We start from the raw sequence: 23,406 nt of genomic DNA, 5'->3' as shown, positions 1-23,406 counted from the left end.
TATAACTAGGCTAAGTTTGAACTTAGTGTGAGGTGGTGCAACAGAACTGGCCCCTGGGGAGGGAAAGCGAGCTGCTTGGTGGCTGGGAAAAACTACAATTCCCAGAATCCCCCTATCCTCGTCGCTTCCTCGAGAGTGAATACTTGGTGGCGTCAAGCAAGCAGAGCGCCCCAAGCGGTCGGAGTGGGGAGCGCAGTGCTGGGTCCCACCGAAGAGCCAGAGGGAAGGAGAGGAAGCAGCGCCGTGGCCGAAAAACTTTGGGAAAATGGAAAAAAGTAACACGCGTAAAAGACTTGATTCATGCATCCGTCGTCGAAACGAGGGGAAACGCCGTGGATAAGTAGTAAGCTCACGTCGTGGTGGGTGTTCTGCCGACTGACAATGGTGTCGAAGAAGGAAAAAACACCGAATTCCTTGCCTTTCCATTGAAAGTGATTTTACTCATGGAGAACGAAGGAGCCAGTCGGGAGTCATGAGCACAGGTTTGTTGAATCCTGGGGGCTGCTGCTAAGTTCTGCCAAATCCTGCTTTGCAAAGTGTGTTTTGTGTGTGTTTGTGTGATTATTATAACAACAATAGTGTTTGCTTTTTTTGGCGTGTTTACAGAAAATGAAAAAAGGTACACTGGGTTAACGTTGGGTCTATTTTTATATATAAACCAGAGTTAATTACTGTTTTTCTTAATGATAGCTTTCAAAAGACATACATAAGGGGGATGATGAGCTCGAGCTCAATCTCGGTGCATCCTAAAAATGATCAACACTTTAGTGGATTTGATCCGTTTTCAGTCCCCTGTGCAGCCAGTGTCAGGGGGCAAAGGGGGGGAGATGTTTCCTTTGTCTTAAAACATCTGCCCTGCTGTTGATCAGCGGTGGGAAAAGTACTCACATTTTTTACTTGAGCAAAAGTATCAATGCTGCAATTTAGATGTACCCTGTCTCTGTTACAAGTAAAAGTCCAGAATTCAAAATGTACTTGAGTAAAAGTACTAAAGTATTGGTATCAAAATGTACTTTAAAGTAGGCTACCAAAAGTAGAAAGTGCTCATTACGCAGAATGAAAATAGCAGATCTACAAGCTCACAATGCGTTGCGATGCGACGCATGTGAGCTACTTTCAAATGGACAAAGTTTAAAGAGGGCTGAAGTGGTTAACGTATGTTTTGTAATTATTAAAATCTACAAAGTAACTAGCAACAAAAGTTTTCAAATAATTGCAGTGGAGTAAAAGTACAATATTTGCCTCTGAGATGTAGTGGAGTAGAAGTAAAAGTACTGAACATTGGAAATACTCCAGTAAAGTAAAAGATACCTCAAAATTGTACTTAAGTACAGTGCATGTACTTAGTTACTTTCCACCACTGGTTACGGGAACATCCGCTCGATGACTCCGCTTCTCGTGCTGTCGACGAGACGACAGTTATGATCCAGTGTACACAGTAAAATCCCTGTTAATATTTCACTCTGAGAGTGTAACAATTTGCATAGATATTATGTACACTGAGAGTTAAACATGGAATACATAAATACGGGGGATTTGACTGTGTACAACCGCTACAACGGAAAATAAGGCCTAAAATATTACTCCACCAATAACTTATTTTGCATCATAATGAACCAAGACAATAGATGAATGCAATGCCATCCATGCTTCATGAATAATCCCATGTATTTTTACACACCACATCAGACATGACACATAGAGATATCATGGTAAAAGGTGTCAGGCACTTCAACAGTTAGCTACATGCCAGGTGAATTCGATGCTGCTCAATCTGTATTCATATCCAGCAATCCTGAATAGTGTGAAGGCTGCTCAATCTGTATTTGTAATCCAGTTATCCTGAATAGTGTGAATCCTGCCTGCTGCCATTGAAAGATGCATGCTCCACCACCCAATACTCAACTGGGCAGGGCATTCATAGACTAATTGCATTATACTCTAACTCAAAGTGGTTCTATGAAGAAGATGTGATCTAGGCTCACATTTACAAAGTTAGCATTAATTCGGCAGCACATCATTTGACAGCACAGTCTCTGGAATTTAATTTGATATTTTTTTGTTAATTATCCACAGCCGAACTTGATCGGAAAGTATTTTAATGACTGAATGCTACATTTGTCCCCTGGCTGTGACCCTAAGAATCACCCTTTGACCCGAGTCTCAACGACATCTTGCAGCTGTCCATGGTTATACCAGGCAGGGGAGGGTCAGTCAATGCTTTCATGCACTCTCCTTGTGCTGTGTTCAAAAAGTGTGTGCACTTGGCTGTTTCACTGTCTATTCTCTAATCTCTAATAAAGTATAGGATGATGCCCATTGGGACATGCCCGTTGAGAGCCCATGCCCCGCAGGTTATATGATACCTGTTGTACCCGTTGTCAGAGTACTTGGTGCAGTGCCCATTATCGTAATACTTGCAGGCCAGTCTATGATGTCAGTACCACTATCTGATGGACTACTATCAGGGATAATCCACACATGGGCATAATTAGGGACAGAAAGACAGATAAGAGATCTCCATTTATGTGGATTAAATGGGACACACAGACAGACAGACCTTTCGGTTCTGGACACCACTGGTTCGACAGACTTCCCACTCGCCACACCTTCGGGTCCTCGGCGTTGCACACGCCAAGTTTGAAGCTGAAGCAAATTCTGTGCACACACACACACACACACACACACACACACACACACACACACACACACACACACACACACACACACACACACACACACACACACACACACACACACACACACACACACACACACACACACACACACACACACACACACTATGTCTTATACAATTTATAGTGTTTTCTCTTGTCTGCTGTTTTCCTTTTTTCTTTTTTCATTTATGTGTCCAAGAGCAATGTGCTGATTCAAATTCCTTGCATGTGAACATACTTGGCCAATCCACAGATTCTGGTTCTAAATGTCTTCTCTGTTTCCTGCAGGTGTGAAGAAGCCTCCATTGGCTCCCAAACCTAAACTCCCTGCTGCCACCAAACCCTCACCCCCTCCCATTGCCCCTAAGCCAGGCCTTTTCCCTCAGCCCTCCATTGTCTCCCAGCCTTCCCCTGCTGCTCAGAAGAGAGAGAAACCTGCTCTTGCACCCAAACCATCCATCCCCAAGCCCGCTGCCTCACTTCTGTCTCTTTCATTCCCACCCACCAAACCCACCATCCCATCTCAGGAGCACCTGGATGCTCCAGGTGACAGTCTGTCCCTCCTCAACTCCAAAAATGGGATTTTATTTGAACGTGGAAATCGCGATTCAGACTATGTCATTCCCACCTGCTCGTGCGGGCTCCAGGATTGCTCCCAATGTCAAAGCATGGGCAACGGGAATGTCACAGATCTTGACGACGACCTGCACAGCAAACCCTTGCAGAACGGGAATTCTACAGAAGACTGTGGACTTGTGACTCAGCCTTGCGAGAAATCAGAAGGCCGGGAGGAGAAAGGAGGTTTAGAGGGAGGTGGGGGCGTGACCAACAACCACCTCCCTAAGCATAAAGACAAACCCCAGAGACAGAAACACCTCGATAGAGGACAGGTGAACAGGGAGGTGCTCAGGACTGAGGCGCAGCAGCAGGAGAAAGCATCTGAGGTATTCAGACACAGTGAAAACACCACGGGTCAGTCATTTAAGGGTGCAAAGCCTGAGATTGCAAAATGTGACATGCAAACAGAGGCCTCAGTCACGGAAACAACAACCCAAGACTCTAAACCAGCCTGCTTTGCTGCAGATAGTGACGTCATCTCCCCAACTCGGCCTCGTTCACAACTGACTTTCCCGCCGACGTCCTCTGAATCCTCTCAGTTATACACTAGTGTGCCTGACTGCTGCGATCCCCACATAGACAGTACACCTTTCACTAGGGCACCCGCTGATGTGCAGGTCCCTGCAGCCCCCTGTAAGCCTCTGCCAGTCCCTCATCCACGTAGACCCAGGAAACCGGCTCTGGTCCGGCAGGATGGCCTGGAGGGCAGTGCCCAGGAGGGGGTGGCAGAGGAACGCGCACAGGGACCCGAGGCTGGGGAGGTTGAGGGGAGGTCAGCTTTCGCTGGTCATTCTCTCGGTTCAATGAGAGAGGAGCTCAGCCAGGGTTCTGTTGATGGCCCCGAACAGCCACCAGCTCCAGGCCTGGCGGAGGACGAGCCCGATGCCCCAGTGCCCCCTCCTCGACAGACTTCCCTCTCGCCCCGCCTTCACAGAATGCCCTACATGGCCCCCTCCCTCAACAGGAACGCCTCCCACTCGCTGGACCTGCTCTCTCGACCAGAACCCGATGCTCTGACCCTCAAAAAAGAAGGGGCAGAGCTGAGGGCGGAGGATTGCGAAGAGGACGGTTACGGGGATTTCGAGCGCTACCCTATCGCGCATAGCCTCCCCAAACAGATCAAACTGGCCTGCCACCCACCGCTGGCCAACGCCAGGAAGGCCTTCTCTGCCGAGGAGCAGTCGCCCAGGGCGCCACCCAGGAAACCCCAGAGGCATAGCCTGCCGGCCCCGCCTCCACCTTTCATATACCCCCCTGCGCCACCGCATGCCAGCACTCCCATGCGGGAGCTGCCTGCGCCGCCCCAGGAGAGAACATCATGGCGCTTCCGTAAGCCTTGTGTGACGTTCTTCAGCAGGCAGGTGCCAACCAGGAGCAGCGTGCCTCCCCAGGGCCGAGCCCCACTGCTGGGGAATAAGCAGAGGGCGCAGTCCTTCTCTGCGGCCGACCTGGCGACGACCCGTGGCGAACATCAGAAGAGGAGTCTCTCCTTCCGGAAGCTGCTGGAACTCAGGCTGCCAAAGGTGCTGCCAAAGTTGTTGGCCAAGGGAGGGCAGTCTCTGGACTGCACCAGTGTGGAGTCGAGCCCAGGGGATAAAAACCTGGACCGGACTTACTGCAGCACCGGTGACGATAACAGTTGTGGGGAGGGTGGTGAGGAATCTGTGGAGTACGAGAACGTGCCACTGTATGAGGAGATACCAGAGTATATGAACCTGCCATTTCACGGTGCACGGCCGGGCTGGCCTAATGGCCTAGATGATGCAGACATCTATGAGGTGCAAGACCCCTATCGGCGATCCCTGGGCAATGAATATGAGGGGTAGGGTGTTCCGTTTATGGCATATTTGGAATGTGTGCATGTTTAACTTTTGATGTGAATGTCTTCCCCAGACACACTGATACTTTTTCTTTTCTTTTCAATTAACAATTACTCATAAGGGGGTAAGATTACAACATTGCGTTTGTATCTTGTTTTGTTGCATTGTGTCTTGTGTTGATGGTGACTCAGGTTTCAAAGAGGATGAGGCCTTGGAGATCAACGTGTCCTCCCAACAATTTGTTGCCTAAAGCTAATAACTCAGTCATGCCATCACTTTGTTACTTATTGTAACCACAGAATAATAGGCCCAGAGACCCAGACTGAGTATGTCGTCTGACTAATGACCTTTATGAATGAGTTTCCTGGGAAAGCGAGAGACGTATTTTCTAGAACAATACCACATTGATATATGTTAGTGTATTGTGCACGCTGTGTGTGTTTTGTCCTTTAACCTGTGGTTGAGTTAATGTCGGCCGAGGCCTGGCCTCTATTCACCGCCCAAACCATGTTATTACCCAGTGATTTCAGGTATCCTGTAACTACAGTGTGGGAACCATTGTGTGCTACACAAGGCAGGCTATTGGGCGACATTGGCTTTAGTGGGTGGTATTTTAAGTGAGGGTGAAAGTTAGCCCATAAGCTAGCAGCATAGAATGTTGAATAGAGCATTGATGTGCGGCAGGTTGGGCTGTTTTCCTGTGGGTTATTTTCAGTGGCCAGGGCAGGAAATGTCTGAGAATCGCAGAAACGCCACACAGCACTCTAGAACAGGGAAAATAAACCTTCCACCAACCACTAGCCTCTGCTCCTCCTGACTCCCGTCCTCTCAGTGTGTCCAGCCTCAGCTTAACCTCATCTTTCTATTTTCCCCTCTCTTTCTCCCTGTGAGAAAGTTTGAAATGACCCCTCAGCCCTCGTCTATTCCACCCAGGTGAACGAGTGAGTCTGACTGGGGGAGGGTTCTGGGGTCATTGTACGAAAGCCAACTCAAATGTTGGCTTTAGTCACATGTTTGACATTGTGATCTGTTGTTATTCACTGGTTTGATTGAGTTCAAGGCCAAGTGAAGCTTGATATGCTTAAGCAACAAAGTGTCATATGACGTGGTGCTCAACAAAGTAAAATATGTTCAACTGAAAAAAGTATCGCTTTTTTCGGATACACGCACACACACACAACTATATACAGTATACACACACACACACACACACACACACACACACACACACACACACACACACACAGACACACACACACATTTTTTGAGCAACATGATATAATTCAGGCTTTCGGTATTGTCCAGGAACATTGGCAAGTAAAGCAATAAAGAGGACCTTGCTTGCTTCTTAAATCTGTCCGGTATGCAAAGTGGTTTGTGTGTGTGTGTGTGTGTGTGTGTGTGTGTGTGTGTGTGTGTGTGTGTGTGTGTGTGTGTGTGTGTGTGTGTGTGTGTGTGTGTGTGTGTGTGTGTGTGTGTGTGTGTGTGTGTGTGTGTGTGTGAATGCGTGAGTGAATCTGCAGTGTTTCCCAGGCATCTAAGCCTGTTAAGTTTATGTAACCAGCCTTGGGCAGTAAACAAGTGGCGCTCTGTGCCTGACCCAGTGTGCTGGAATGCTTGTCTATAGAAAAAAGGAGAGACAATTTGAGAATAGGCAAGAAAAAGTGTGTGTGTGAGTGAGAGCGGAGGGGTCATCAGGGTTAGGTGACAAAGAGACAAGGAAAACCAGGAGGTTGAGAAAGTAGACCAAAGATTAACCTGTCAGGAGAGAACTATCAGGCATGAATGGATACAGGAAGAGTAGGCACCTAAACATTGTGGGCACCTCGATATTGAATTGGCTATTTTTTCCAAAATGTAAATACATTTAAAATTTAAAATGGTCTGAAGTGATGTGAAGTATACATGTTTTGAACATGCACAGTACACAGTACATCATTATCAGACCTAAATTTACCCTTCAAAGTCTTGTTTATGCCCAAAATGACTGGATAGGTTTTCTTGCAATTTGTAGCAATTGTAGAAATATTAGAGCTTAAATGTCAAATGTTCAAATCATGTATACTTTACATTACCATAGCCAATTTAACATTGAGGTGCCCACAATGTTTAAGTTCCCACTCTTCCGGTTACCTCAGGTATTACAATATCCTGTAAGTTACAGTAGCTACAGTCCTGTCTAATAGTTAACCAGCTCTAACAAACACCTATCCAGGTACAATGTTCTTCCAACACAGTCACCAGCACTATACATTGAGTGGTGCAAGGTAGTGCCTGACAGATGGAAAGAAAGACACAACACAACATTAAAGTCACAATAAAAACATGGACAGATAAGAAATTACAGCTCGACTCTGCATTTGTAATCCTTGTAGCGAATCGTGGCACTTGCATCCTAGCAAGGAAATGTTATAGGCCCAGATCAAATCACTGGTGACAAACAATACACATGTTGCTACTTGTGCTAGTCTGGCAGATAAAACTATCAGGGTAGCACAGAGCCAGTTGAACTATGTTGTGAATGTGATCCTGCCAGCAGACTAGACCTCAGTCTGGCAGTGACAGACAAACAACAGAGCGTAATACTGTATCATAATGTCAAGATAGACAGGCATTTTAGGTATTTTTGTCGAGGCAGAGATGTGCATTATTGCCTTTAGTGTGGAATCGTGGATGGGGTTGTGGAAAATCTATGTGGACAGCAGAGTTAAAATAAGTATTGTTAATGTTAAGTCTTTGCATTTTGCTTCATGCATTTTCAAGTTGATTTTAATCAGCCCCATTCCCCACTAATTATACACAGAAATTTGCTGAGTGTTTCTTTAACTCAGGGTGTAAAATGGACACTTGCGGGTACATTTTTACACTCAGTTATATTAAAACCACCCTTTTATTTTTCTCACATGCTGTTTTTTAAGTTTTAAGATATGCATGGAATTCATTCATTTCCCACTCATTAACGCACACGTTTGAATTGCATACCTAGCTCTGTCCAAAAGGCCAGTATACCTTTCCATCACATTATTACAGTCATGCATGTTTTATTATATTGAATTATGGTATTGGTGTCTTCCTGGCCAGGGACTGGATGAGGCTGGATCTTCACTCTGAAGAGGAGGAGGTCCACAGCTCTGATGAAGAGGACAACAGCTCCACCTCAAGCAAGGAGCACCTGGACCTGGCAGAGGACAGACAGGTAACTGTCTCTCACACACACACACACACACACACACACACACACACACACACACACACACACACACACACACACACACACACACACACACACCACACAGAGCTTAAAAAACATGCTGTAAAATCAAAGCAGTAATTCAATCGGGAAAGTACAGCAAGCCTGTGAGGTTTGCTAATAATAAGTAACGCCTTGATAGTCGGGAGTCAAGCTCATTTGTCTGGCATGAGGCTCTGCACTGAAGGGCGAGGGACAGAGCAATGTCACTGCCAGGAATTTAGCTGTCACTGTCGTAGATACACACTGCGTGTGAATGCGTGGGTGTGTGTGCGATATGGAGATGGATGAAAAAAAGTGTTTAGGACCAGTTCTTAAAATGGCTTTGTCCTGTCTGACCCTCGTGATGCTATCAGCGCACACGTCTGTGATACCCTCAAACAGCTTATGTCTGTCATGCACTCCCTACGCACACTCACATGCATGCACAATTAGGAGCAGGAGGCCCTTTCAGTCAACCAGGGGCCAGGCTGCTGTCCAAATTAAGAAAGCGAGAGACCGCCCCCCATTACCATTCCACAACACACACTCACAATTGGAGAGGAGAGAAGAGGGCAGGGGAAGGGGAGAGTGCAGAGCTGGTGTTCCACTTTCAGACACAGTATCCGACTGAGCTTTTGTCTGGGAGGTGAAATGACCGGATCCATGTTTTTAAACAGTTAAGCAAGACGGGCTGATCATGGTGGTTTGCAGTGACGCTGTAAGTGAAATGTTGTCTTGTGTGTCCACGTGAATAATAGGCTCTGATGTCTCGTGTGGCGTTAACAAGGGTTGCATGCTGAATTCACTTCTAACCGTGCCGTTCCATTGTGAATAACCATTGACAATTGAACTAATGAGAAACCCTGAGACATTTAACCTTGTTGAGAGAATAATTAGGATTTTCAGATGGGATGTGAAATCCATTTTGCTACCCAAGTCATGGCTAATAATACTGTAATCCTAACATCTAGCAAGAATCGTGGACATTATTTATTTTAGACACAATTGCACATACTGAACGAACGTACACACTGCACGTACTTGCACTAGCATTACCTGACGGTGTTGTCTGATTCCTTACTCAGCAGGAGGACGAGATGAAGAGGAAGAAGGTGGTGCACATAGCCCAGGAGATCATGAGTTCTGAGAAAGTGTGAGTGTATTAGCAATGTAGCAATAACACATAGCTCCCACCAACCCCACCATGCGTGCATGTGTCAAGACATTTGTTTTATTTTGGACTGTGACTGACACACGTACCTCTGCCTTCTCAAACAGGTTTGTGGATGTCCTGAAGCTGCTTCACATAGTAAGTGTCTAAACTAGCAGTTGTAAACTGCTTCTTTTTTTCTCCTGAACGAACAGTTGCTGTGGCACACAGTTGCTTTAATGAAAGTTTGTTTGTTTGTTTGTCTTATGTCCTCCCTGGCACTTCACTTGCATTGAACAGCGATCAAAGTGTTCTCCCAGGGAAGGAGATAAATGAAGGAACAGTTGGCTTGTGTGGGCTCCCTCCTGAAGAGCTTTCTGAGGAGTTGAATGATGTTGTTGATCTTTAAACATGCTGTGCTGGACGGTACTGTAGTTTCCTCTCCCTTATCCCTGGGGCCATTCTGGCCAGGTAGCCCATGGTTGCAACTAAGCCTTTTGATCTATCCCATCATTCCCATCATTAGTACTAGGGACACTGACAGAAGGACCCCATTGACGGTGCTGGTAACGCCTTTTGTGGTGGAATTCAAATTTGTGTGTGTGCGTGTGCGCATTCATGTACGTAATTGCGAGGGAGAAACTGTGGGAGACGGGAGTATATCAGCTTTGCCTCCCCTGCTCATAACAGTTGATAGTTAAAGGCATGGCTTTGTTCTGGGGAGGTGAGCTGTGCAAGTTCCCTGGTGAAGCTGGCAGTCTGTGCTACTTTGATACTGTTGAGGCTTGTACCGAGTTGATGAGGTTTTGTTAATACTTTGCTGTTTTCTTTTTCATCTTAAACCTTAGTTGTGAAATTACATACGTTTTTGAATTGGCAATGGCTTCTACAGGCATATAGCGTTAATTTCAGTTAACGAAGATATGGGTGGGTGGCACAGTGGCTCACAGCAAGAAGGTCCTGGGTTTGAACCTGACTGGGGCCTTGTCTATGACAGTGTTAACATAATTACACACATATTCACCTACAGTAGGTTTCCTCCAAATGCTCAGATTGCCTCTCATGCGAATACATGCATATTGAGGATGTACTCCTGCCAAAGGCTCTGGCTTTAGATCTAGAACTAGAGCCTGCGGACAAATTTCTTCATGGGTAACTATCAATAAATTATAACTCAACTTAATAAAGTTTAACTTAACACCAGAGCTGGTGTTCCAAAGTTTCCCTGTGACATTCAACAATAAGTCTTTATTTACTTATGTGTGGGCGGTGCCGGTGTCACTGTGGAGAGCAAATCGCCTGTGTCCTTATTTAATACACCAGTGGATTAATTGTCATATCTGGGAGACCTCCTACAGAGTGAGTGTCTCCACTGGGGAAGCTCAGGTGGAGAGAGTTCATCCAAAGCATGCGGGGAGGTCAAGGCCAGGGGGTCCACCTGTCCGTCCGTCTGTCTGTCTCTGATGTGGCTTTAGTGCAGCGACCACAGGATTAGCTTAAAACGCTGGTGGGAGAGGCAGAGAAGTCTATGAAAGAAAGGGGTCAGATGACATTCTTCTCTCCGTGGCTGGCCATGGACACATGGCAGCTGCTTCCTCAGGCCACTGAGTGGACCCCAGACATACACATGCCTTAGCTAATCCTGTGTGTGTGGGTGGGTGGTGGAAAAGTGTGTGCACGATTTGTGTGTGCTTGTCAGTCACTAGTTATAATTATTTTGATTAATGTTCCAGTGATAGAAATGCATTTGGCAATAGTCTGTTATTGTCCACTATGTCCATATTTGAGAATGTTTGTGATTTGTCACTTTATTCAAATAGATTGGTTTTGACCTCCGCCTTCCTTTGTCATATTGTTTGTTGCTGTTTTCGTACTGTGTGTGTGTGTGTGTGTGTGTGTGTGTGTGTGTGTGTGTGTGTGTGTGTGTGTGTGTGTGTGTGTGTGTGTGTGTGTGTGTGTGTGTGTGTGTGTGTGTGTGTGTGTGTGTATTTGCACGCATGTGTGTGCCTGTATGGCATGCTTGTATAGGGTGAGTGTATGTAGGCTAAGATAGTTGGATCCTGCCTGCTTTCTCTACTTCCTTCCAGGTGGATGTATGTGTTGGCACACAGGGTGGTGTGAGAGCGCTGCCGCTGACTCAGCTGCGAGTGTGTGTGTGTGTGTGTGTGTGTTGGTGTATTTGTGTTGCGAGGTACTGTAGCTGCAGAGAGTTGGGAGGCATGTTTATGAGGTGATAAGTAGGGGTGTCACGATTCACTTACCTCACGATTCGATTCAAAATCGATTCCTAGGGTGCCGATTCGATTAAAATTGCGATTCTGCGATTAATTGATATTCGATTAGATTCTGCGATTTATTGCGATTTTCTAGGGTGCCGATTCGATTAAAATTGCGATTCTGCGATTAATTGATATTCGATTCTGCGATTTATTGCGATTTTCACCATGAAAAGTTGAATCATACACTTCAATGCAGCCAGATCATGTCAGGCAGTCTTTCTGACATTGATTTCAGACAAATTGCCAGTGAAAAAGGTACTAACTTATAAAAATAAAATTTAAAAAAAAAAAAAAAAAAAAAGTTTTTTTTTTTTTTTTTTTTTCAAAAAATCGATTTTAATATTTTGATTCGATTTTTAAAATCGTGGCATTAAGAATCGCGATTTATTCATGAATCGATTTTTTTTGACAGGCCTAGTGATAAGCAGGTGTTCCTGTTCTGTCATGTGTCGCCGCACCCTGCCCAGCTGTGCGCGTGGACGTGTCTCTATGTTGTATATATGTAGGGCTGCAACAGTTAAAAATATAGATAGTAGATCATTTAATAACATTGATTCATAATCGATCCCTATTTTTACCATTATATTAAAAATAATTCAGAACATTTCAAAAATAGTTAATACTTAATAATCTACAAGCTCACACCGCACCACGATGTGATGTGTTGTGAACTTGTTGTTGTGCTATTTTCACTATTTGTGCATGACACAGTTGTGCGGCGATTTAAAGTATAACATAACGCTTTTAAATTCAAAACAAAACAAAACACTCATCGATTAATCGAAAAAGTAATCTATAGAATAATCACTAAGAAAATAAATAATGGATAGTTGCTGCCATACGTATATGTATGTCTATGTTTCTGTTCTGTTCCTTTCCCCCATACATACAATTGGTCATTCTGTCACCATCAACAACTCTGTGTCCCTGCAGGATTTCCGGGATGCGGTTGCCAAGGCGACTCGTCAGAACGGGAAGCCGGTGGTGGAGGAGCGCGTTCTGAGCCAGATTCTCTACTACCTGCCTCAGCTCTACCAGCTTAACCGAGATCTGTTGAGGGAGCTGGAGGAAAGAGTGGCTCATTGGTATGTACATACTTAAAACGAGTTTTCTTAAATACATGATATATATATATATAGTATAGAATGGACAATCTCCATTCTTCCAGGAAGTATTCAATCCATGGCTCAGTGACGTGTTTGTTCAAAATGAAGATGCGTAATTGGTTTATGGTATCCATAGCAATGAGTGTCACTGCGTCTCCCAGCAAAGTAGGTGGATCTGAACATGGAAGTAGAGCAAGTGACATCAGGACAGGATTTAAAAAAGTGATGTCACTGAAAAGAAGTACCCTCTGACTTGATTGTCCACCCTCAGAGGATTTAGAATCTTTGTTTTGGAAGTGTTGTCCTAATCATGTCACTGAGACAGTATGCACCGCCATTACCCCTACACCCACAAACAAGGTGTGGGTGTATGGTGAAATAAACCATAAATAATCAAATGTGACCACTTTAGTTTTTGTCGGGGGTATTGGCAAAGTACATTTGCACGTACTTGGAATTTGTCCTCTGCACTCCTAATTGTTAGAAGCAGTGGGCAACTATTGCACAGTGCCCGGGGAGCAGTTGGGGTTCAGTGTCTTATTCAAGGACACTTTGACACTAAGCCAGACGGAGCCCGGGGATCAAACCGCTCTACCGCCTGAGCCACTGCCGCAGCCGAAAGAAACGCTCCTCTTCCTTCCATCTGTTTAACAGGAGCGATCACCAGAGACTGTCGGACATTTTCGTCCAGAAGGGGCCTTATCTGAAGATGTACTCCACCTACATTCGGCAGTTTGACAACAACGTGGCCCTGTTGGACGAACAGTGCAGAAAAAACCCCGGTTTCGCTGCTGTCGTTCGAGAATTCGAGGTAGGTGGTGCAAGCAGGAAACGGGCCTTCCCGCTCGCCTGCACGCGTGCTTGCATTTGTGTTTGTGGAACAGTCGTCATTTGAACGAGTTGCAGACAGTTTGGTTTTCCTTCATACATGGTTGATGGGAGAGAAATTGTGGTTGTTAATAGATATAAACACAGACTGTCTGTCTAGAGTGCACACGTTTGAGAGAATTTTGGTGCTGTGTGTGTTTGCATGACTGTGTGAATGACGGCTTTGTCTTTTCTTTTCTTTTTTGTCTCAGATGAGTCCAAGATGTGCCAGCTTGGCTCTGAAGCACTACCTGCTGAAACCAGTCCAGAGGATCCCACAGTATCAGCTGCTTCTTACAGGTATATACACATACACACACTGTCTCTTCCTTTTCCTGTCCCTGTGCCTGTCTCTCCTACCAACGCACACTACAGGTCAGGGTTGATTGAATCATGCCACTGTTTATTGGCAGCGCGTGAATGCAAGCTCAGCACAAGTGTGGTTGTTCTATTTTGGCCTAGCTAGTTGCTGTTTTGTTAATACACTGACACCTAGTGGACAAATGTGGTAGCATAAACCTGTGGAATGTCGTTTTCTTTCCTAAAGGTCACATTGTATGAACACATAACACATGATTTCAGTTACATAGTAAGAGCACTCTCCACCCTCCCCCAACAGATTATCTGAAAAACCTGCCTGAGGACTCTGAAGATTATAAGGACACACAGGGTAAGACATTAGCATGGTAATTACATTATACTGAACATGAACAGAAATCACACTGGCTAATATTTCAATCTTATCCGTGCAGCCGCTCTGGGCATTGTGAAGGAAGTAGCTAACCATGCTAACGATATCATGAAACAAGGGGTAAGTAAATAAACACCTTTTTCGAGCATGACAATAAACCACCATAGGCTCATGTCTCTCCTCCTATCGTTTCAGGATAACTTTCAAAAGCTGATGCATATTCAGTACAGTCTGAACGGCCACCACGAGATTGTTCAACCAGGCAGGGTGGGTAGCATCTACATTAATTGCCCAGACCTAGCATCACTTTATTTCAGTCCTGAACAAGTCTATTTGAACCAAAGCCGACAAGTGTCAAAAAGCCCCAAACCTGTTATACCGTGATCTCACACCCCCTTACTCTTCTAGGTGTTTCTGAAGGAGGGCACACTGATGAAGCTGTCCAGGAAAGTCATGCAGCCACGGATGTTCTTCTTGGTGAGTGATGAGTCTGCCTAGAACGCACGTAGTGCAGTGACCTAATCTACTGGCCTACAAAAGAAGAACAACCAGTGAAATGTTATTTTCAAGTTGCCTAGTTCTAAATTAGGGTTCCAAAACGGACAGTATAGGCAAGAGAAGCATCACATCACGTTGCTGATTGGCAGACGCAAACCTTATTATTTTGTGCATGCTGAAGTGACGGACAATAGTTTTTTTTTGTTATCAATTGTTTTTATTATGTCAAAAGTACAATCACATTTTAAATGAATACATTTTTTAACAACAAAAACAAGATACAAACAACTTAAAACAGAAACCATAATAATAAAAATAAAAATAAACCCACCCACCCCTCCCCGGACCAACAATGTCCCAAAATGTAAGGATCAAACACTATGCATATACCTGTGCAATGTCATAACACTGTTATACAACATTTAAAGTGACGGACAATAGTTTACAGAGAATAAATATAATTTGTTATGAACTCAACGGACACGTTTTGGACTTAGAGCACACGTCTAAACTTCATTCTTGGCTGTTGGCAACCAGTAGTGCCAAAGTATAGGACTTTGTCACTACACAACTGTTAGTGCTTACTGCACATTGAGTCTGCGCTTGTTGTATGAAATGCGCTATAGAAATAAATATGACTTGACTTGACTTAAAGTTGTTCTGTGCAAATTTCCAAAAAACGACTTTTAGCAGCCTCTGCTGGTCATTACCGTCACTGCAGGCCGTTCGTTTATCCTCTGTTACCCAGAATTCCATTCGTTTTCACCGGAAGACGGAAGTGTTTCAAAAAGCGTTCTTTTAATTGTTTTTATACGATCTGTGGATCGTTTCTCTTAGCCAGTGGAGCTTTAGTTACCGTGAGCTGTATTTTCTTTTTCTGTTTTTTTTCGTTCTTCAAATCATACAATCTCTTAGAATCAGCGTGAGTTTCCTTTTGTTATTAGCGCGGTAGTTCCTGGCCAAACAGGAAACCGGCGCGGTAGTTCCTGGCCAAACAGGAACCCGGTGGATTTCCGCTTCCTTTTTCCGGCCAGCTGACGTAATTTCCGAGGGAAAGTCATGCTCGACAGCGTTCAATAGAAAATATATAAATAAAAGGCTTTCGGAGGTGAAATTCATGGAGTGGGTGTTGTGAAACATTTGCCACTTACAAAAGATATACAATTTAACTTTAGTTTTACTGAAAACGTTACCTAGTATTACTTTAAGTGAAAACAGCTTGTAGGCTGCGGTTAGCTAAACTTGGTTAAAAAATGCCTATAGGGCTTTTCACATGGAGAGCAAGCAACTGACACACCTGGCAATTCATTTTCATTGAGAGGCGAGCGAGCAATCTGACAGGCAGAATAACAAGTGGGCGTGCTCCCGTGACTTTATCACGTTTGTGCTTGTCTCAAGCATGCTCACCCGCGACAAGCGCTGAATTGAGGCTTTTTTTCTATGCGACGTGCAGAACAATGATTTTACACAGTTGAAGCAGCACTCGACATCGGTCCACACAATACTACCTAGTGGCTACACAACCCAACCCTTATTATTTCAATCGGTAAAAGCTTACCAATTGAAATAATTTAAGCGGTATAATATATAAGTATTTTATGTTGCTATAGCTAATAAAGAAAGCGCTTGTACCAACAGGGGTAAAGTAGGCTTAGTGTTTTGTATGACATCAGTCTTATGTCACAATGTTAAAACGGTGAACGCTGACGGTCTCTGATACACCGCTGTGTAACCTACTGTATGTCCAGTGAACGCACAGATGCACGTCAGACTCTCGCATCTCCAAAAACAGTGGAGTCTGGGGGCGCCGATGGCCAAGTGGTTATGGCACGTACCACATAGGCTTTGATGCCTGACAGCGTGTCCCGGGTTCCTGACTCTTTCCCGTTTCCTGTCTCACATGACTTGCTCATTCTGATGTTTGGTGGTACTGCTCTTGGCCCTCTCTACATGCAATACCTTATATACTGAGTTGCGGCCACATTACTCTGTTTGGAGGAGTATGTTGTTTGCATTAATGAACAGGTGTACCTAATAAAGTAGCCACTGTGTGTATATTCCTACCAATACCTCAGTGGGTAAATTCAAAAGTATCTGTTAAGGCACCATTTAGGCACAGGCGCCACTTTAAAAATACTGGTTTAACACCTGTAATCATTTGGATAAAACCCAAATGATACCGAACCCTGGTTTCAACATGGTCCATTTTCATTGTCTCCCCAGTTTAACGATGCACTCATGTACACCACTCCGGTCCAGTCTGGCCAGTATAAACTCAACAGCATGCTCTCATTGGCTGGGATGAAGGTAAGTGGAATCATGGGAAACGCCACAAACCATGAGTTGAACCGTGTGATCGATCAGCCATTGATAAACTGAGTGGTCATTGATAAACTGATTGGTCATTGATACACTGAGTTGGTGTGTTGCAGGTGAGTAAACCCAGCCAGGAGGCCTATCAGAATGAGATAAACATCGAGAGCGTTGAGCGCTCTTTTATCTTGTCCGCCAGGTCAGTACACACATGGAACTTTTCACAATACAAGCAAAAACTGATTTGGATTATTTTATTCAGGCTAGCTGCTATTGGTTTCTGTGCATTCTAATTCATTTTGATGCTTGCAGCTCTGCCACAGAGAGAGACGAGTGGCTGGAGGCCATTGCCAAGGAAATAGACGACTACGCAAAGAAGAAGATAACTTTTATATCAAGTCGTAGTCAGGAGGAGGTAAGAATGAACCTTTTTATGTCTTTTGCTGATTTAGCTGTATAAGTGCTCCAGTCTATAATTGAGTTGTTTTTAAAGCCAATGTCTTTTTATATAAACATCTTCTTGCAATGATGCTGTTATATAATTTATATTTGCACCTTTTACCTCACTCTCTCAACTTAGCCTGATGGCCTTGGGGACAGTGGCGCGCCGTTGGGATCGAAGGCTCCGATCTGGATCCCAGACCTGAGGGCCACCATGTGCATGATCTGCACCTGTGAATTCACTCTAACCTGGAGGAGACATCACTGTCGTGCCTGTGGCAAGGTCCCCTTAACACTTTCACAGATGTTCTCAATGCATTAACACCGTGCCATATAGCCCTGATCTCACCATAGATGTGTATTTCTATGTTGTAGGTGGTGTGTCAGGCATGTTCGTCCAATAAGTACTATCTAGAGTACCTCAAGAACCAGCCAGCCCGTGTGTGTGACCACTGTTTTTCCAAGCTACAGGAGAACAGTAAGTCCCTAGTGATATCTGTTATAACACTGATTCATCCAGAAAGAAATGCTTTGATTTTACAATTGTTGTTCACTTTTATGTGAAAAATATGATACCTGTCGGAATAGCATTTATGGCGCTAAATTACTTGAATGTGTTCTTTTCCAGGCGACCGTTGTGCCTCGACATCAGTTTCACCTATTGGGAAATCAGGAGCCTTTTCATTTTCAAGGAAACACAAGAAGATTCCTGCTGCGCTGAAAGAGGTGGGGAGCATTAGATTATATTGTTAATGATCTCAGTTTTCAACTGCAGGACTGGAGCAATTTTAATTGGGGGGATTTGGAAAGCGGGGGACAAGTGAAACAATGAACAGCTTTTAGAAGCAGCACGTGGGGTTGAAATAAACAAGTTAATAGGCTCAAGAGCAGGGTGTTGTCCACTCAACACTCAGCCCTGTGCCAACTCATCACAGTGACATCGCTGTTTCTTCCCTTTTAACTATAGAACCACTTGAGCTAGCAAGTAAATATGATGCGGTTGTTTTGACATATTATTTCACCCATGGTCCTCATCAGGTGTCTGCCAACACAGAGAACTCCTCCATGAGTGGCTACCTGAACAGGTCTAAAGGCAACAAGAAGCAGTGGAAGAGGCTGTGGTTCGTCATCAAGAATAAAGTCCTGTACACCTACGCCGCCAGCGAGGTATGACGCCCCACAATGTTGCACTCCTTTTCACTCAGTGCTTCTCTTGAAGCTGTTACATTCATGTATGTATTTGAATTGGTCTTACGATGCTTTCATTCAGTTGTCACATACTGTGTTTTTCCCCCTTATCTTTCAGGATGTCGCCGCGCTGGAGAGTCAGCCGCTATTGGGTTTCTTCCTGAGAGAAGAGAAGTATGGACCCGCTCAGAAGCTGCAGTTCAAACTGTACCACAAAAATACCCTGTTCTACATGTTTAAGGCAGATGACATCCCCACTGCACAGAGGTATTACAATCTATACTCTAGTATAACTAAAGGGCGCCGGCCTACTCGGGCGCCACACAAGTCGGGAACGACGCATGTCGGTAATACTTGCCCACCCCTTTACCTGATGTAGACGTTTGTCTGACATGTTTGAGTCTCCGACGTATGTCACATTTTCTCACACGCTGCCACTTATGTTAGCGAGCCAATCAGTGAAGCTGACAGGTCGGGCTAGCCAATCAGGGAAGCCAGTGCCCACATAACAAACACATTGGCGCAGAAGCAAAAATGTGACCTGAAGCTCTGCCAATTCGCGATGCCGACAGGTCAGGTTGGCCAATCAGGGAAGCCGTTGCCCACACCCCTCCCAAACACAAGGTTTCTTTGATCGAATTGTCACTCGGCACTGCACATCCCCTGGTCATATGAACACACATGCCATGTTTGAGGCCGTTCCGTCGGACAGCGCCTGAGTTATTCCCGGAACAAACAGACAGACACAGATTTTGTGAATTAATAGATAGATGTACATACTGTATATAAATTGTACATATTCTTATTGTTCTATTGACTTATTGACTTTTGTATGCCTCTGCCGGTGATAGCCGTGCCTAGTGGCGTTATGTTTTGGTGTGCGCTATTTATGAACATTTATTTAATTATTGAAGTATTTTTGTTGTAACCGTGGCTAATGTCTCTCTGTTGTTATTTCTAGATGGATTGAAGCCTTCCAGGAGGCTATGATTCTTGAACAATAATCCCCATCAGTTGCAGTGAAGTTGCCTGTCATTCTCTGGAGTCAGTTGTTTGTAGACTCATGACCCCTGATCACAGATCAGAGGTCACCAGCTCAGGAAAGACTCCAGATGGACCGTCTACCCTACAAACATATCCGTTGCTGTGTCAAAATGACATTGATGTCAGGATCATACTGTTTTCCCCCAGAGGAACAATGGATTGGTTGTGCTGTTTCAGACACATTTCTATCTGCATGGCCCTGGTGGATAAGGCCACTAATGCTCTTGTGTTGCCAGTGGAGTTTCTGAACCAATGGGGGGATTTCTTGCCCACATTATGGTGGATCTGCAGATTTGTGTGTTTCAGTGAGACTGTTCTGTATTTCAGACGCAAGTCAAAGGTCAAGTCCAGAAGCATGTGTGTGGAAGTGTCACAGCGTAAAGATGTCAGGATCATTTAAAGCTGCAATCCGCACGTTTTATGTCCTCTAAATTGTAGGCATATTCAAATAAGTTCTGGATTGCAGCTTTAAAGTCACTGGAAACCCGAGAATATCTGGGACATAGAAATGTTTTTAATCTGAGAATGAATGAAGGAATCACATTTGTGCAAAACAATCATGTCATGGTAACTGCCCAAGCTTCAATTGTTCATTTATTTTTCTTGTTTTTTTTGTCCCACGATGAAATTTTAAAACCAAATTTGCAACCTTGTAAAATATTCAAAATGACAAGATGTTTAGTCTGAATCGTCTAATGAAAGTACCTTTTTATGTTTTTTCATGTGTTGATCGATATATCAAGGTTGTGTTTTTTTTACTGTGAAAAACAGGCTTCTGCAAAGACAGAGGAAGTAGAGTTTTAAATCTTTGGATGAGATTTTTTTTCATATATACAGTATCTTAAAAATGTAGGATCAATTGACATGACTCAAAAATCATGGGTAAAACAATATACTGGAGAAAACTGGAAATGTCACAAATGTAGTTATTTAACTACAAGTATTTTTGTTTGCTTTAGCCACATAAGAAGTGGTCCATTGGTAATACTGTGTATATGCAATAGGAAAAGCAACATTCACCCTTTTTTGTCAAAGCCGAGAGCTAATATTTATATGGAATTGTATATTACTTTTGAATATGGAGGAGTACTTTTATTTTATTTGATATAGTGGTTTTAAAAGCACAGGTTGCCACTTGTTTTGTAACTGCAGCATAGAGATGTGGTTAAGGGGGATGCTAGGAAGCATTTGTTTTTAATCAAGACCATTCGTTTTTAATTGTATTTAATTAGACTGTTTGAAAGTGTTTACAAAATGAGCATTTGATTTTCTGTGTAAAGTATACATGAAGTATATCTCTCCTGAAATGTTCAAAAAATGAAAATGAAAAAATAATAATAGGCTCTATGCACAGCAGCCATATTATCACTTCCTTCACAGGTGTTACCAATGATACTAATGATACTAATGAAGGCTCTGTTCCATCAATTTCCACAACCCCCATATCTCTGAGAGTGTACAGGTCCATTTGGTTCCATTTGTACACTCTCAGAGTTACACATCCGTAAGGGGACATTTGGAAACCCCTTAAGGAACCATGAGGGTCCCTGGACCCACATTTTAGACCCACTGGTGTAGCAGAGTGTTTCCAGTGAGCCAACATGCACAATATCAGCACCCTGACTCTGTTTGACCAGAATGGAACAGAGCCTTCATCAGTATCATTGGTAACACCTGTGAATGTCTTCACGATATGGCTGCTATGCATAGAGCCTATTGGAACAGGTTTAATTTACAATGTGCCTCCAGTTATCAGATACATTTCCAAAAGTGATAGGTGCATTGATTGAAATTGTTGATACGAATAAGGACATTTAGCTATCCACTATACAGTAAATATCCATTATAGTCCATTTCTACAGAGTTACCGTCTGCCTGTATTGCAGTTGTACCAATTTTGTTGCCATAGATTGCACTATCCCATTATGGCCAAGGCAAAACATGGCTACCATCTGATCTCCATAATATGTAGATATTATACCATATTATGGTTTCTTTGTTTCATACATTTTGACTGGTGAATATTGTTGCATTAGCCTGGACAGGGCAGAGTTGCTAGCCAGGGGCTAGCAGGCATGTATGTTTTTTTTATGTGCAGTGATTGTACACTAACCCTTTAAAAAACCTCCACTCCATTCAGAGTTATAGAGTCAGCTGTAAAGTTTTATTCTGAACTGTCAGGCAACAGTTTTTAATAAAATATTTTAAAAAGTACAATAACGTTGCTTCCTGTGTTTTATCTCCTCTTATCGTCAAGGGGTGATCTATGTAGAGAATCCCTATAATACAACTGTAAATACTGTATTCTAAAGTAAAGTTTGATTGAGTAGGGGTGAGCTTGTATGATTGAGTAGGGATGAGCTTGTAGAACTGCTATTTTCAAAAGATTTCTATACACATTTTAAAACTTGTGAAATGGGACATTTTGCATAATGAGTACTTTCTACTTTTGCTACTTTAAGTACATTTTGATACCAATACTTTTGTACTTTTACTCAAATAAATGTGTAATTCTGGACTCTAAATCAGTGGTTTTCAACCAGTGGTCCGGGGACCACCAGTGGTCCTTGAGGGAGTACCAGGGGGTCCCCAGCTAAATTAGTTAACATAGCTTCACAATCATTTCGACCACTTAGCTTTGGCTATTCAAAAATAGCAGATATACAAGCTCATAGCGCGGCACTATGAGCTTGTAGATCTGCTATTTTTGAAAAACCTTGAAAAAGTGTGCATACATTTGAATATTTATATATTTTTTAAAGCGACAATTAATTGATATCTTTGCTTCTGGCACAAAACATTTTCAAATGGGGGTCCGCGGCCAAATGAATATCAATTTAGGGGTCCTTGGCATGAAAAGGGTTGAAAACCACTGCTCTAAATTGTTTTAGTACTTTTTCCACCACGTACTGCCCCATAAGCCTAGTGAGCAGTTCTCTCAGTGCAGTTATGTCAGCGGTCTAGTCTGCAGCCAACCACTATTTTACAGTGATTTCTGCCTGCAGGCAGAGTGGAGGGGTCTCGCTTTGACGAAAATATTGCTTTGTGGTTTTAGAGACGAATAGCTAATAATATTTGTAAAAAGAAAAGAAAATGTAATAAAAAAAACAGAAACATACCGCACAGTGATGTCAGTATAAAATAAATAGCAATTATTATGAGTATGACTAATTCATTAAATGATTAATACATAAATAAAACAGAAATGTACCACACAGTGATTTCAGTATAAAATAACTAGAAATTATTATGGCCATTTTCTCAGAGTAATAATATATATCAGAGTGCAATACACCTTCCAACCAATAGGGTCGCGGAGCTGAAAGCGTCGCAACAACACGGAGAAAATGGCCACCAATCATATTAAAATGCTTTTTATTGAACAATACGGGAGACACGGGTACTTCTGAGGGCCCGTACATAATTGTAACATCCGTGACCATGGGGTAAGCACGTTATATGTGAAATTTGAACGTTTATG

The 23,406-nt window shown here is 43.5% G+C and overlaps 2 protein-coding genes across 2 annotated transcripts in view; one reads left to right on the top strand and one right to left on the bottom strand.

Moving 5' to 3' along the window:
- Positions 1-216: 216 nt before the first annotated feature.
- fgd6 (FYVE, RhoGEF and PH domain containing 6) lies at positions 217-22,145 on the top strand. Its single transcript, XM_084049811.1, has 21 exons — positions 217-482; positions 2,967-5,118; positions 8,198-8,312; positions 9,434-9,501; positions 9,627-9,657; positions 12,711-12,862; positions 13,538-13,694; positions 13,963-14,050; positions 14,370-14,420; positions 14,503-14,561; positions 14,637-14,708; positions 14,850-14,918; positions 17,163-17,246; positions 17,372-17,451; positions 17,565-17,667; positions 17,833-17,976; positions 18,069-18,171; positions 18,322-18,419; positions 18,732-18,860; positions 19,000-19,148; positions 19,843-22,145. Exons 1-21 carry the CDS (start codon positions 473-475, stop codon positions 19,883-19,885), a joined length of 3,957 nt encoding a protein of 1,318 aa, XP_083905937.1. The 5' UTR covers positions 217-472; the 3' UTR covers positions 19,886-22,145.
- prkcq (protein kinase C, theta) overlaps positions 21,503-23,406 on the bottom strand; it is a 148,118-nt gene continuing 146,214 nt past the window's right edge. Inside the window, exon 19 of the transcript XR_014600203.1 lies at positions 21,503-21,599. The gene's annotated coding sequence lies outside the window, so the exon portion shown is untranslated. The remainder of the gene's footprint in view (positions 21,600-23,406) is intronic.

This window comes from Gymnoscopelus microlampas, assembly GCF_963454915.1.
Source record: "Gymnoscopelus microlampas genome assembly, chromosome: 23".
NCBI lineage: Eukaryota > Metazoa > Chordata > Actinopteri > Myctophiformes > Myctophidae > Gymnoscopelus > Gymnoscopelus microlampas.
Note: the sequence above shows the minus strand (reverse complement) of the source record. Positions and strands in the feature narration are given on the sequence as shown.